The sequence below is a fragment of the Equus caballus genome, chromosome 4 (assembly GCF_041296265.1).
Source record: "Equus caballus isolate H_3958 breed thoroughbred chromosome 4, TB-T2T, whole genome shotgun sequence".
Classification (NCBI taxonomy): Eukaryota; Metazoa; Chordata; class Mammalia; order Perissodactyla; family Equidae; genus Equus; species Equus caballus.
The window spans coordinates 11316458-11332487 of NC_091687.1; the positions used below are offsets into that span (position 1 = coordinate 11316458).

Below are 16030 nucleotides of genomic sequence, written 5' to 3' on the forward strand. Positions count from 1 at the left end.
TTCCTTTTAGTTAAAAGTGATATATTGTTGCTTTGATTTGTATATTTTGATTAATAGTGAGATTAAATATTTTTTTATGTTGTTTTTGGACATAAGTGTTCTTTTGCTTATTGACAGTTCATTTTATTTGTCCTTTTCTGTCATGGAATTGGTCTCTTTTTGTACTGATTTGTAAGACTATTTTTTATTAAGGGTGTTAATCTGTTATATGTTGCAAATGTGTTTCCCCAGTTTGTTATTTGCCTTTTATATTTCATATCGTTTTCTTATGTGCGTGATTCTAAATTTTTATTTAGTGAAGTCTGTCAGTTTTTAAATGAGTTTTGTCTTTGACAAAACTCCCCATCTCCCTATGGGGTTACACCTTTGTCCTGATACCATTTTGCCTCTTTTTTTCTTAACTGACTTAAAATGGATGTTTTCATAGTTATAAGGGTATATATATTTGGGGTTTGTTTTCTGATATATGTTGTATTATGCTGTTCCGTCTGTCCCTATAGTATGATAGGTCATGTTAATTTCTGATAGGGCAAGTAGTTATTTTCAGAAATGTTTTGGCTAGTCCTCTGATTTTTGTTTTCTTCAAGGTAAATTTTAGAATTATTTTGTGAAGTGTCCCCTCAGCAAAAGAAAACAAATCATTAGTCCTATTATTGAAATTGCTTTAAAATATAGAATTTTACAGTTTGATATTTCTTAGTGAATTGGTATAATTCTTCTTACAGTTTATTTCTAGTGATTTGTAGTATTATTTTTCTATTGTGGAATCATTGAAATTTCGTTTTCTAGTGAATTGTTGCTGGCATATATGAAGTCTTTTGCTTTTTTAATATGATTCCCTGTTGGACTTTTCAGGAGGATGTTCATCTACCAGTAGTTGTGTTCTTTTTGTCTCTTTCAATATTTATACTTTGTCTTTAATTTACTTACTGACTTTGAGAAAAGTTAATTATCATGAACATTTTTGTCTAATGTACAACACCATGCATTTTGCTGTTAAACAGGACATTGGCTGTTGGTTTCAGAGAGGTGCCATTGTAAACTTTTAAAAAGAATCCTTCTATTGTACGTTTACTATGATGTCTTTTCTCTGTTTTTAGTTAGAAACTGATCGTGAACTTTCTTCAGATGCCTTTTTGGGCATATTAATAGTTTTTTTCTTTGATAGATAGGTGTCTTGAATTTTATTAGCTTTTCCATTCTTGAATTGCTAAGTTCAATTCTGCTTGATTGGGGTATTTGTTGATATGGTGGTGGATTCAATTTGTGCAAATTTTTATTTAGGACTTTTGAATCTCTCATAAGTGTGCTTGTGTATGTGCGATGTGCTATTTTGGTAGCAGGATTAAGCTGGTTTTATAAAATAAAGTTGTAATTTGTATGCTTTCAAATGCTCTGGAGCTATATAAACAGAATTAAATTATATGTTTATTGAAGCCTTAATAGAAGTCATCTGAAGTCCAACTGGGCCCAGTTGGCTCCTTTTTATTAAAGGCAGTTCTTTTAACACCTTTAAATTTTCTTTGATGAACTGTACTGATTTTATTTAGCTTCCACTGAGAGAGAATTTGTTTAATATATAAAACATTTAGGAATTTATTTTATGTTAATCACACCCAGAAACTATGCAGTGTGGAATTCAGCAAGGTTGATTTTATGTCATAACAGTTTTCTTTAGGAGCAGAAAACTAGATTAGATGTTTCCTTGGGGTGTATTTATATTTATAGGTATTAAATTTAGAGAGAAGGATGAATGTTGTTAAAGTGGACAAAGTAGCATTTCTTTTCATGGATTAATTTTCTTCCCAGCTTTTTATGTTTAAAAATTTTGAACTTATAGAAAAATTGTAAGAATAGAAGTCTCTAATGTATTAATTATTCTTGTTCTTAGGTGCATTTTATCTGGTGTTTGAATACATGGACCATGATCTGATGGGACTACTGGAATCAGGCTTGGTTCATTTTAATGAAAATCACATAAAGTCATTTATGAGACAGCTCATGGAAGGTCTAGATTATTGTCATAAGAAGAACTTTTTGCATAGAGATATTAAATGTTCAAATATTCTTCTAAATAATAGGTATGATATGAGTTTGATTACATATGTCTAAAATGAGTTATATAATGCATACCTTGATTCTGTTAAAAGAATTTAAAATTTAGTTATTTCGTTGATCAAACTGTTTTAACATAATTAAAATATCATTGGGCTATATCTGAAGTTGTGTTAAATACACTTTAGTTAATTAACTTCCAATAATAGTTTGTAATGTACATAAAATAATACTTAGTTGACTTTCTTGTTTGATATTTTTCCAAGCAATGTGAATGCATCTTCTAATAGTAATATGATTTCAGCTTTAGGTTAAGAATAGCGTTTAGAATTTTTTTTTTTTTTTCAGATTTTTATTTTTCCTTTTTCTCCCCAAAGCCCCCCAGTACATGGTTGTATGTTTTTAGTTGTGAGTCCTTCTAGCTGTGGCATGTGGGACGCTGCCTCAGCATGGCTTAGATGAGCGGTGCCATGTCCCCACCCAGGACCCGGACCAGCAAAACCCTGGGCCGCCACAGCAGAGTGCGCGAACTTAACCACTCGGCCACGGGCCAGCCCCTAGAATTTTTTTTTAATTCAGAATTATTTTAAAAGCAGTCATCACAATTTTTAAAGTGAACTTTTTTGAAGTGTGTATATACACACACACACATATGTATTTAAAGTTTATGTTATATATTTTGCTAGCAGCATGACCTGAACTCTGATAATTCTGTTGTGATTGGTACAATTTGTTAGTTTAAATGAGGTATACCTGGTCCTGATTTTAGTTAGTAGAAAGTATTTTGTACACCTAGTGCCTCTAAGAACTGGAAAATGAAACATAAATTTAAAATAATGTGATTTAGTTCTTGAGCATTATTGAACAAGTAATTTATCTTACTACTAAGTAGTAGAAATTATCTCATTTTATTTCCATTGAATTGTACTTTTCTAAATAGGAACTGAATAGTACTGAAATACTGGAAACTAGTACTGTAATAACAATAATGTACTAGTATAATAATAATGGTAGCTGAAATTATCCAGAACATACTAATTTTTTACCTTATCTTGTATGTTCATCTACTTGCCTTGCCTTGTAGGACCTTGAGTACTGCAGTGTGATCAAAGTTGACGTTTATATGTGTATTTTTGATTAGTTCTAGGAATAGATTATGAATGTGTATGATCAATTGAGAGTAGACTAATACCTTTTGTTCATTTTGTCTTATTCCACCAGAGGGCAGATAAAACTCGCTGATTTTGGACTTGCTCGATTATATAGCTCAGAAGAAAGGTAAGAGTACTTTCAAATGAACATCGTGGACAGTAGAGACCAGTTTTAGAAGCTTTACTAAGAATACCTTATTGATGGTTTATTTTTCTAACAAAAGGGAAATTTACTTTTCACAGTTAAATACAGGAAATAATGAAATCTTATACCATTTTAGGGTTGATAATTTAATTACAAAGTTTTATACTTTTATCTCAGTTTAAAAATATATGTTTTTTAGCACTTAGGGGTAAATAAAATTTCTTTTAAAATGTGCCATTTAAAGTCTGACTTAACTGAACTTATGAATTTTTAAAAAATTCTTACTTAAATTTCTAATGTAGATCCAGACGTTAAGATGTTTATAATTTTTGTGTTTGGTGAAAAACCTTATATGCTTTTTATGTTGCGTGTTTAAATGTATAAACTTTGTTTTAATTATTTTGGACTTCCTTTTCTTTTAAATGTAGTTATCTCTGCAGTTGTGTGTGTGTGTTTGTAACTCCCTAGAACCTTGTGTTTAAACAAACTGTTGTGAGGAAGTTCTTTATAGACCTTCTGTGTGTGGAGCTTTTCTGGCTAAGGTCGGGATGTATATCCCACTTGGCTTCTTTTGTGCCTAGTGGTAGTGAAATATGACTTGTCTTATTAGAACTAATATGGAATTTCAAAATAAAATATTTCTGTAAAGTAGTCAGTTTTTTATAAATAAACTATGGAATTAACTGAGTTTAGTAAAGCTCTAGTTTAGCCCATTCCTTTCCTGTTAGCATCGTTTTTTTATTTCCAGGTATAATAGATATATATGTGTTTAATTTTGAAATTCTTTATGGCAATTCTGTAATTTCTTTAGTGTAAGCATAGTTTCATATAATGAAATATCAGTTAATTGGAATTCTTAGAAATAGGGCTTTACACTTTGACTGAATTTTTGCCAGTTTCTGGTTAGTTGAAAACATCTTCTGTTGTTTGAATTTTTTAGAGTGAAAAAATCTGTTTACTTTTGAATCTTGGAATGCCTATGACGTCACTCTGAAAATTGCTTTCATTGTTTAGTGTTTAGAGATTTTTAAATGGTGTATTTTGGATCCATTAGAGTTCCATGAAACCGCTCAGAAACTGTGGTGTGGGTGGGTTATTAGGACAGGGCTCCAGTTTCCTATACCTATTTTGGCCAGAGCTTTTCTGATTTTATTTTACCTACTACACTTCTAATTAATATTTTAACAAATGGTTGTATCTTTGATTTTTTTCTTTTTTTAAGTTTAAAACTGTTCTAGAGAGTAAAATCTATAATTTTCATTTTGCTTTTGAGAAAACTGAGTGGTAGAAAGAGTTGAGTGACTTTAAAGATCAAAAAGTATTTGTTGGCAGAATCAAAAGTGTGTAGTTCAAGGTTTCCAACTTCTAATTTTTCATTCTTTTCACCATATGTAAAATGCCTCTTGGTAGAAATTGAAGGAAAAATAAATTGGTCTAAATGTGTACTTAATCCAAAACTTCACTTGAGATACATTTTTTGAATGACTAGATTTCAGTGACTGTTCTTCAGGGGGAGATTCTGCTTAATTAAGGATTCTATCTGCTTAGCTGGCTAATTGAGATTTCACTGTAGTTAGATCATGCTTTCTTAATACAAGTTTGTGTCTGTCATCCTTGAATATAAATCCCCCCGCTCCTTTTTTTTCTTCTCCTGTGAATACTTCTCCCTCACCACTGTGTGAAACACATGAAATCTGAGGTGGTCAGAGAGGGAGAATTCAAAGACCACCACTAGGAGAGCATGGCCAAGTTTGTGCTATAAGGCTCTGTGCAAGAAGAGGCTGCAGAGAGAGGTGGTGGCTGTCATTGTTGGGTTGGTTTTACCTCAGGAAGAGGGAGAGGATAATAGGCCAGTGACAAAAGGCAAGAAAGGAAAAGTGATGTACCCAAAATGGAAATGAACCACAGGAAAGCAAAAGAGCAGTCATTAGGATGACCATATCCCAAATATTGGTTCTGGAATTGGAAAAGAAAGCATCCACTATGATTTCTGACAAGGGAGAGAGAGACGAGAAGAAGCAAGACAGTGTGTTTCCTGTAATTTATTTAGATGTAGTGATGATAATAGAACAACAGCAAGAATTAATTTTTATTGAGTATTTATTATGTGCCAAGCACTGTGCTGAGTGCTTGACAAATATTAGTATCTCGTTTAGTTGTATAACAACTCTGTGAGTAAGTATTATTGTTATCCCCATTTTACAGATGAGAAAATTGATGCCCATAGAGGTTAAGTAACTCCCCCAAGCTACTGGTGACAGAAGACTTCTAAAATCATGCTCTTAACCACCATGCTGTAATGTCTCTCTATACTGACATTTGCCCAGAAGGGATCATAATTTCCACACAGAATTCAGATATTTACTAAATATATGATACTCCCATTTAATTATTCTATAGCCTTCTTTTTTACATATTTGCAGAGAAGAAAAGAATTGTCCAGTATGGTATTCCTAGTCTTAAGTGGCCTGAATGGAGGTATTTCCAGCAATGGGAACACTGCTAAGCACAATCCCCTGCGCTCTTTGTGGTATCTTTTTATGTGCAATTTTACCTCATCTGCTAGGCAGCCTACTCCTTGTAGGATGGATTTACAAATGCACGGCCCAGGCTCAAATCAGTTTATGGTTTGTGTGAACTTGGACAAGTTACTTAATCTCTCTACACCTTAGTTTCCTTATGTGTAAATGGGGATAATATCATTGAGCTAGTATGAAATTTAAGTTTCTGTTTTCTTAACCCGTCACTGTACTTTGCTCACAAAAGACAGTCGGTAAATACCATCCTGTGTTTCTTGTTGGTGTTAATGAACTATTGATGGTTGGTTGAATATCCTTGTGGGGAGAGGCTAGTTTCTCCCTGATGTGTTCGCTCTTAGTCCACAGTATTGTACTTTCGGACATTTGACTTTAGCCATATATTGGGATTTAGAATAAAAATACTGTTTTTCATAAGCTACTGTCATATTGTATACAGGGTAAGGTGCATCAGTTCTTATTTTAAAAGGATGTTTTCTTTGAAGTTTGTGTTTTTTTTGGCAACTTTATTACTTTTTTTACTTTTTGACCTCCTTCACCCAGTTTTCCCATCCCTACCCCCACCTCTGGCAACCACCAATCTGTTCTTTGTTTCTGTGAGTTTGTTGGTTTCTTTTTTTTTCAGATTCAACATACAAGAGAGATCATATGATATTTGTCTTTGTCTGGCTTGTTTCATGTATCGTAGTAAAAAAAAATCCTTTTTTTCTTGTTTTCATGTTAGATTTCACTGGAGATGGAGAACAGCTAAATTATCATTTTCCATCTCATTCTTTTTAAATGCAGATATTTGTTCACATTGGAATAACTATTTTCCAGAAAAACTGACTGTAAAAGCCAAATTCTATATATCAAACTCCATTTTTGTGTTGATTTTTCCTTTTAAAATGGGATGTTGGGTTTCCTGGAGTGCCAGGGTGTGATGGATTTACTGAGCCATGGTCCCCATTGCCCTGCTGAATTGATGGAGGAATTTTGAGCTGAGAGAACTAGAAAATTTTAAATCCTTTGCTTCTTTAGGTAATGTATGCTGATTTTTCTGCTTAATCAAATTTGTAAGATAAAAACTTAGTATATCATTTTGTTTTATAAACAAATATCCTGTCCTTCAGGAGTTTATGTACGCCTTTAAAACTTCTCTTTTTCAGAATCTAATAATTCCAATTTCTTTAAAATCAGGCTTAATTTAGTGGAATGATTTTAAAATACATTGTTCCAGTAAATTTTAATAACATACTAATTTCTAATATACTTAATTCTGCCTTTAGCCGATTTACTGTATTGTCCAAATTTTCTGGATATTTCTTGAAATAAACATAAAGCAAGTGATTTTTCATTCATATTTCTTTGTTATTATAAGCAGAAAGGTAAGGCTTTATCATAATACACCCATCCAAAGGTTAGGTCATTTTGAAGTATTTTATAAGTAAGTAGCTATTACAGATAGAATAATTGAAGTGTTCAAGAAATTATTGCAAGATTTTTTGTTTCAAAATGGAGCAGATTTCAGCTTATCTGTAGTAGCTTCAGCTACATCTTCCTCACTCATTTGATTTTGGATATCTTTTTTGAATTTGAGGAAAACTAGAGTTTTCCTCTATCAAGTTACAGCTAGTATGTAGGAATTGAACATTGGGGGTGTGTGACCAGTATGGATCTCCTCCGTCACGTGTGCTATATAATAGAAAAAAGAAGGAGAACCACTGGGTTAAAATTAGGGGGAATATGATTCCTTTAAACTTCAAGAATCATTTTCTTATTTTAAACATCAGTATTTATACTGTGTTCCATCTGGCATTGAGAAATATAGAACTTGAGAAGTTTTTGCCCCGTGTCTTCATTACTTCATTTTTTCAGTAGCTCTTTTAAGTCCAGCTTTTCCTGAGACTTTAGCCACAATGATGTATCCTTTTCTGAGTTTTTATTTTACCAACTCATTGCTGCAGTGCTTTTCCAAATGATAGAGGATATTTTTTTCTTTATGTGACTGCCCCTTATGAAAAAATGTGTTTTTCATATAAGTTGAAATTAATTGCATTTTCTAGAGAAGAAACTATAACTTACTACATTTACTTTTTTAATGCAAGGAACATAAAACCTGAATCAGGAAATTTGCTCTAGTCCTGGCACTGCCATTTAACCAGTTGTGGAATCTTGGGCAAGTCACTTAATCTCCATAGATCTCATTATTCTTTGAGATTAAGGATTTGAAATCTCTACAGTCTTTACTTATTGGGTATTGAAAACATATCTTTCATGGTTCTAAAAAAGTTACTGTGATCAAATGTTTCTTAAACAACATTTTTGAAAGTAATATCTCCATCTAGTGGCTTTTCCTAAAATTGCCATTGAAAGCAAAACCGACTTTTCTCAAAGCTATACAGCTGTTAATGGGAGAAAGAGAGAATACTTCTTGCTACTTGTTCCAAGACTAGATGAAATTATATTCAGGATTAAAATTGCCTCCTTAATGCTGATCTTATTACTTGTTTTCTTCTTTTTACTCAAGCTGGAATTATAGTCATTTTAAAGGCAGGGATCATATTTTAAATTTTGTGTTTTATATGCTGTAAAACATAAAACCCATTCACAGTAACTGCTTGATTAGTTCTGATCCAGGAGAAGGTCATCCTGATCTTGAGGACCCTCCTGATATAGATTAGTGCAGGGAGCTTGGGATTCTAGGTAATACAGAGGATCTTCTGGGAGACCCTGGACAATATTGAAACTGTGGTAATAAAAAGATCATTAATAACATACGAATGACAATAAACAATGCGACTGAACAAGCTTCAGGAATGGAAATCTCATTTAGATCACTGACAACTACAAGATCAAGATTGAATTGTACTTCTTTTAGCCCTAATGCGGTAGCTTACACTTTTTGAGCATATAAAATGGGAAGGGCAATTTAGTTCTTTAGGGTACAGTATTACCCCTCCTTGTATAGGGAGAATCTCATCCATTCCCTTAGTGCTGAAGACTACAAATCTGAATTTCAAGCCTTGATCTTTCTTCTCATCTCTAAACCTGTGTGTTTAGTGGACATCTCCACCTAGGTGATCTAGGGTACCTTAAATTAAACATATTGTTACAAAACCTATCTTCACATTCCCCAGAAAGAAGTCTGTTCCTTTTCATGTATTCCCTGTTTTAGTTAAAGGTATCCAGTCCCTATTACATTTAGATATGTCTCATGTAGACCATTGTAAATAGAATTATATTAGTTTTCCTGCCTCTGGTCTTTCTTTATAACATTTTTTTCTTCTGCCGTTCTTTTCAACTCTCATCCCCTGTCCCCAAGATAATAACGATGTTGAACTCTGTTCTTTGAACGATGTTCTTTCATGAATAAAAGAAAAAATAAAGTGTCATATGGTGTCACATCAGTTTGCCTTTTCTCTGTGTGGTCTAAACAGGACTATCTTTAGGACGTTGACAATGGGTAGCCACACAGTAGACCAAGTTCGAAATGTTCGTTTTTGGAGATTCTGGATTTTTATTTATTTGTCTAACTTTGAATGATCTATTTTCATATTGCAGCAGTACTTTAGTTTTCTTGGGGCTTAAATGTCTAGTTTCAAAACATAATTTCAATGTCTTTTACTTTTGTCTTAACATTTGTAAACACAGCATCCTAATCATAACATGGAATATTTTCTTGATAATACTATAAACGATTATTGAATTAGGTGATTCAAAATTGGCCTTATTCTCTTCTAACTCCAGCTACCTTGGAATTTGCTTTTATGATTAAAGTCTTTCTGTCTGTGTACTTTCTTAATGTTTGCTTCTTTTTCATTAAACACTAAGATGGAAAGTTGGTGTGGCCCCTGTTTTGCAAAATTTTTCGATAAATTATCACAAGTTTTTCCTTGACTTTAATAATCATTTTCATTGTCTTTTGTCAATTTTAACTTTTAAAAGTTTATTTAAAATCTTATTTAAAGTGCTCATTGAAAACATAATTACAGCACCACTATATTTTTGAAGGTTTTCTTACCAGCTCTTTTCTCTCCTTGGCTTATCTTCTTGTTTTAGAAAATGAGCATTTGCTCACCCTTCTTAGGGAATTGGTGGTTCAGTGTGGTTGGAGCAAGAACCAAGTAATGAAGAATGTTACAGGCTTTGTGTGGATATTCTCTAGGAGGCAGCAGTGTGTATTAAAGGTGTAATACATTTCATTTTATGCTATCATATTTTATATGATCACTTTGTACTTTGGAAGATGAATTGACCTTGTACGTCTGGAACAAGAGAAATCAGTTAGAAAGCTGTTTTAGTAAACCTAGGTAGGATGGTTATGGCGAGAACTAGGGAATGGCCATAGATGTTGCAAAGACAGAGATGAATTATATCATATGATGTAGAATTGTTAGAACCTGATGGTTTAATATCTGTTGTTAGACACATCCCTGCCTCCACCCCTACTGTTTAACTTTTCTGCTTAAGCAACTAGATAAATGGCGTATTAGTTAGGATAAGCTAAACTGTTATAACAAAGAGAACCTCAAAACCTAGTGGCTTAAAGAATAGGAAGTTTATATATATATTTCTCACTTAATAATCTAGAGTGGTTGTTGCTTACCTTAGTGCACACTTAAGAATATTTTAACAATATCATTAGATTAAGTGGTAACTCAGCTTCATACCATCATTCAGGGATCCAGGTTGGAAGATCTGCCATCTTCTTCACGTGCCTTCCAAGGCTGTCACCATTTCTGTCAGCCAGAAGCTAGAGAAGAGGGAGGAGTATTATGAGCCAGACCTAGAAATCACAAGCGCTCATGTTCCATGGGTGAGAACTTGGTCTAACTGGCCCTCACTGCAGTAAGGTTGGGAATGTAGTGTAGGTGGGCAGCTACCATCTAGGAAAGGAAGAACAGATTTTGGAAGACAGCCAGCAGCCTCTGCCATAAACAGTGATGCTGTTTGCTGAGGGAAACAGGAAGCAGGTTTGTGGCAGAAGATAATAAATTTCCTTTTGGATGGTTACAATCCAAACGATTCAGGCACTTATAGGACTTCTAAGTTTGCATGTGTAGTAAGAACAAACAAGTGATTGTAAGGTGACATCAATTCAAAGAAAATTACTTTTGTTTCTCTGTAGCAATATTATGATACAGAAATTTGCAAAGTTATTTTTCTTGGAAAATATCAAAGGGAGGAAAATGGGACTGAAAATAGGAAGGAGGGGGAAAGGGCATGAGGAAAAAGATTGTTTATTGTTATGTGATTGTGGCATAAGTCAGTTGATTAAAAATATTATTAAGTGCTTACTGTCTGCCAAACACAGACCTAAGTATTACCTGTTGTTTCTGTATTAGAGACACAGCTATGAAAGACAGACCAAGTCCCTAGTCTCATTTACACGATGACGAGAGAAAGTAGACAGTGAAGCTGTGGGGTAGAGGAAAGAGTTTAAAATACTAAATGCTACAAAGCAAATAAAATAGTGACTGTAGAGTCACTGTGGGCATGGGGGTGGCTGCTGGGTTAATTTTAGCTAAAGCAGTTACGATAGACCTCTTTGAGGAAGTAAAATCGAGCTAAGACCTGAGCAAAGAGAAAAGGATAACTTAATGAAAACCTACGCAAAGAACATTCCAAGTAGGGGGAATTTAGCAGCTGCAAAGCCTGGGAACAGACTGGGAAAGTTTGAGGACTCAGAAGTTGCCCAGTGTAAAAATAGAGGGTCAGATACTTGGGAGTACGGTCTTATCAAGTGAGGCAGTTTATTTTATTTACCTTATTTTATTTAGCTGCATTTGGAAATCACTGAACAGTTTTAGCAAGTAAGTGATATGATCTGGTTTTATGCTTAAAAAAACTTTAAGAAGTTGGGGAGGGAGGTCAGAGGTGGAGGCAATGGGGCTAGTTAAGAGGCTGTTGCAGCAGTTGCAATGGAAAGACAATGGGGGCTCAGATTTCCTTGAAATTGTGGGAAATGGTTGAATTTAGGTTGTAGTTTGGATGTAGAGTTGACAGTTGTTGTAGATAGATTAGATGTGAAATTTGAAGGAAAGAGGAATCAAGGCTAACTCCTGGAATTTTGACCTCAGAAGCTAGGTTGGTGTTAAAAATAGGTCCCAGATTTTTTTTGTAGGTTTGATAGGTGTTTCTGCAGTAGACTCTGAAGGAGGCATGGCGTTTGTGTATGTGATGAATTTAGTTAGCTGAAGGTTTGCCATGTTTCTCTAAAAGCTATAAATTATAGTCTGAAAGGAATAGGGACAGACTTTATTAGATGTGGTGTTGGGAAAATGAAGCATTTTAGAGCTAGTTTAGGTATTTTCTTTTACGCATATGATTCTTTTTTTCATTTCATAGAAGAGTTTGTTTTTTTTTTAAAGATTGGCACCTGAGTTAACAACTGTTGCCAGTCTTTTTTTTTCCTGCTTTTTCTCCCCGAATTCCCCCAGTACATAGTTGTATGTTTTAGTTGTGGGCCCTTCTAGTTGTGGCATGTGGGGTGCCGCCTCAACGTGGCCTGATGAGTGGTACCACATCCACGCCCAGGATCTGAACCGACGAAACCCTGGGCTGCCAAAGCAGAGCGTGTGAACTTAACTACTCGGCCACAGGGCCAGCCCAGAAGGGTTTTTAACAAAGTTAGCAACCGTGGTTTGTATATTTTAACTGAGATTATCCAGAACCCTCAAATACTTCAAGGGCCTAGGATCTTGCTCTGAGCTCTTCTTTGCCGTTTATCTAGACCAGATAGGAGGCTGAGCCCCTGCCAGCTTGGGGGGACACCCTCACAGCAGTGCTGGGTTTGCTGGGGATACTGTATTGCTTCTCAGGCCCTAGGTAGGGAAGACCGTAACCATATCCTACCTCCCCTCATTACCCTAGTCTTTTGAATTCCTGGGATTATCTAGAGGAAAAGTCTTAGAATTTGATCACTGAACAGATAGAATGTCTTTGTTCTCTACTCTGTTGCTATTTCAGTGAATGTAAAGAAAAATGTTGGGATGGTACTTTATTTTATAAAAAGTATATATCAGCCCGAATATATATTTACTTCACAAATGAAAGAATTTCCACAATTTTGAGATTACATTAGTGTTTTAAAATGGAACTTTCTGGGTCAAATTTTATAGTTGAATGTTTTTTCTCAGTCTTTACGTAGTTCTTTATTTTTCTTCTGACAGAAACTAAGCATTTGGAAATACTTCGAAAAGCTATTAATTAGTGTACATTAAATATTTTTGCTATACATTTAGAAGTATATTTCACCTAGTTTTGTACTTAATCATTTTTGAAAATGTGCTAAATATTTTCACTTCTGAATTTTATTAGAGTTAATTAGAAATTACACTAGTCTAATTTTGACTGCTGAAGATGACTGTGTTCCACGTTGCCTAGAACTTGATACACAGTATATAAATAATAATCTTTTATTTAAATATTCCTTTTTCCATAAAATTTAGTAACTTTAATTTGTGTAATTTCTCCAAATGATAATAAAAGGAATAAGTGCTTTTATTTTTTAAATATATTTTAATACATTTCTAAACATAAAAAGATTAAAAATTAACTATTTATAGATAGGTTTACATTTCCTTGAGACTATAGATATCTAGTTGCACTTGAGTAATAAGACCATAGGTTTCATATGCTTAGAGACCATTGAAATGTTTTAGAGAACTGGCCATCATAATTTTCACAGACTTTTTTCTCCCACCCAGCTAATTCATGTATGGTACCTAAAGTTTCAGGGCCGTATACGTTAGGGTGTCTGCCCTATGCCCAGCATTGTTCTGGGCTTTGTGTGTGGGGTTCATAATAAAGAATGGTCTCTGGGGTCTTTTGACTTTCTGGGAAGATAGAAAACATAAAATAGAGATTTCAGTACAGTGGTGAGTATAATATAAATTTAAGAATGTGAAAATCTATTGTAAATAGAGATTAGACTTTATGGAAATGAGTCTTTCACTATGTCTTGAAGGAGGTATAGGATTTGAATGAAAGAAAAATAAGGAAGGAATTTCAAATTTAAAAGGAGTTAAGGCATAAAGAGGTGAACATATTTTTAAAGAAGTATTAAGTCTAGCTTAATTAGAGTATCTAGAGTTTAAAAGATCTCATTATATAAAGATAAGTGATGCCAGTAAACAAACAAAAATCACTAAGAAAAAATACTTTATTAGAAAAATTTAATCCTAATTTGCTATTGAAAATATACATATTAGACCATGCTCCTTATTTTCACAATTTATATACCAAGGTCAATTACCCTTTTTCCTGGTTTTGGCATACTGTTAACGATAGTCCTATCTGTGGTAATGCTGTGATGCCCAGATCTATAGCTTATAGTGCAAGTGTTTAAATTATTTGGAGAAATTTGGCTCAGTGCGGGCAGAGCAGATCAGGCTGTTGAGGTCTTACACTACCTGGAACTGCAGACCTACAGTTGGCAAGTGAGAATTGCTTTATAAATTATATGCTCCTTTTCCTTCTTCCCAGAACTGGTCCAGGTCCATGCCAACCTCAGGTAAATAGGTTTGGAACTCAGCCTTCCTGGAGAATTTCCTATACTAGGCCTTTGAGTCCTTGTGTTTTAGAGGATGTCCAGAAAGAAAGAGAGGTTTAAAATCGATGTAAAGACATACTTATCACCCTATATAGGTTAGTATACCCTAACGACGAATCAGTCAAAGAACCACCTCTGACTTCTTAGAACCCTCTTTATTCATGTGAATCAGCTAGCACATGATCATTCTCTGAGGATTGAAAACACTTTGCCAGAGAATTTGTACTGTGATGGTCAAACTTGTCCCTAATACAACTTACTAGATAATCTCTTCTACGGCAAATAAAGAGGTAGCAGTATGTATATGTTTTCTTTGGTAGAAGGTGACAAAGGGATCATCTGATAAAGTATACCTGTTGCTAGTGGTTCTTTGCAGCATAGACTTCAACTACTATAGTCTACATTTCTGTGTTTGCTATTCATGCTAAAATGGGTTGAAATCAATTAAATGTTGCCAAAGATATGCCCAGTTGAAAAGTTTCGTTAGGGTGGTTCCAATTTGAACTGTATCTTGCTACACATTAGTAATTTGCCAGATTTTGTCACGATCAATTACGTTTAAATCAGTTATTCTCTCTAAAAGTTATTATGGAAAGGAAAACAGTATTGAACAGTAGAGTTGATAAAGACCTTTCTTCGATTAAATTACAGTTACAGCCAGCCAACTCCTTTTTATTTTTATATATTAAGGGGATAGTTCAGTTAATCACACTCTCAGCTGTATTTTATGATCATATTAGATGTCATGGCTTGTCCCTATTTAGTAGGCAGATGAAAGTGGTTTTAGTTAGGATTGTAGGATTGCTTTGATTAGAGAAATTAATATTTCCTAAGAGAATCTATCTTCTAGCAGATACTACCTCTAAAGAGTGCTTTCTGTGTTTTTTAGTCGGCCATATACTAACAAGGTCATCACCTTATGGTACCGTCCACCTGAACTGCTGTTGGGAGAAGAACGATATACGCCAGCTATTGACGTATGGAGCTGTGGGTAAGATAAGCCTATTGATTGGTTCAATTTACTTGAAACTTTTGTTAGTGAAGTAAAATCATATCATTTAGTAATGATGGATATTTTTTCCATTAGATGTATCCTTGGTGAACTCTTCACTAAAAAACCGATATTTCAAGCAAATCAGGAACTTGCACAACTAGAATTAATAAGGTAAGCTCATGATTGTAATATTTGCTGGGGAACGGGTGGTTGGTATGTGTCATACTCCTCAGAAAGTTTAAAATCTTCCAAGCTGCTGTCTTCAGGAGGACAGGAGCGTGTTTCTCCTGAAGACTAATGATTGCTGAAAGGAGGAGAAACTAGCATGCCAGGCGCTTTGGTACTTGATCCAGTAAAATTAAGGATCTTAACCTCCTTAGATCTTTTGTCATTAAATCAAAGGGCTTGAAACCCAAAAGATAAGACTAAGAAAGACGACTAAATAAGGGGGAAGAGAGAATGAATGTTAGATACTTTTTTCCCTTAAGTATGGCAGAATGGAAGAATTAATGTTTTGGGATATTGTAGGGAAATAGTCTATTTTATATACATAGGTACATGTGTTTTTAAAAGTTATTTTATTTGGGTCATATTGGCTTACAACTATGCATA

At 34.1% G+C, this 16030-nt stretch overlaps 1 protein-coding gene across 4 annotated transcripts in view; it reads left to right on the top strand.

Moving 5' to 3' along the window:
* Positions 1 to 16030, top strand: part of CDK13 (cyclin dependent kinase 13) — a 111879-nt gene that overhangs the window by 71420 nt on the left and 24429 nt on the right. For all 4 annotated transcript variants that reach the window (XM_070264338.1, XM_070264339.1, XM_023638961.2 and 1 more), the window contains exons 6-9: positions 1892 to 2081; positions 3277 to 3333; positions 15314 to 15415; positions 15512 to 15589. In XM_070264338.1, the coding sequence (XP_070120439.1) occupies positions 1892 to 2081; positions 3277 to 3333; positions 15314 to 15415; positions 15512 to 15589 (427 nt within the window). The remainder of the gene's footprint in view (positions 1 to 1891; positions 2082 to 3276; positions 3334 to 15313; positions 15416 to 15511; positions 15590 to 16030) is intronic.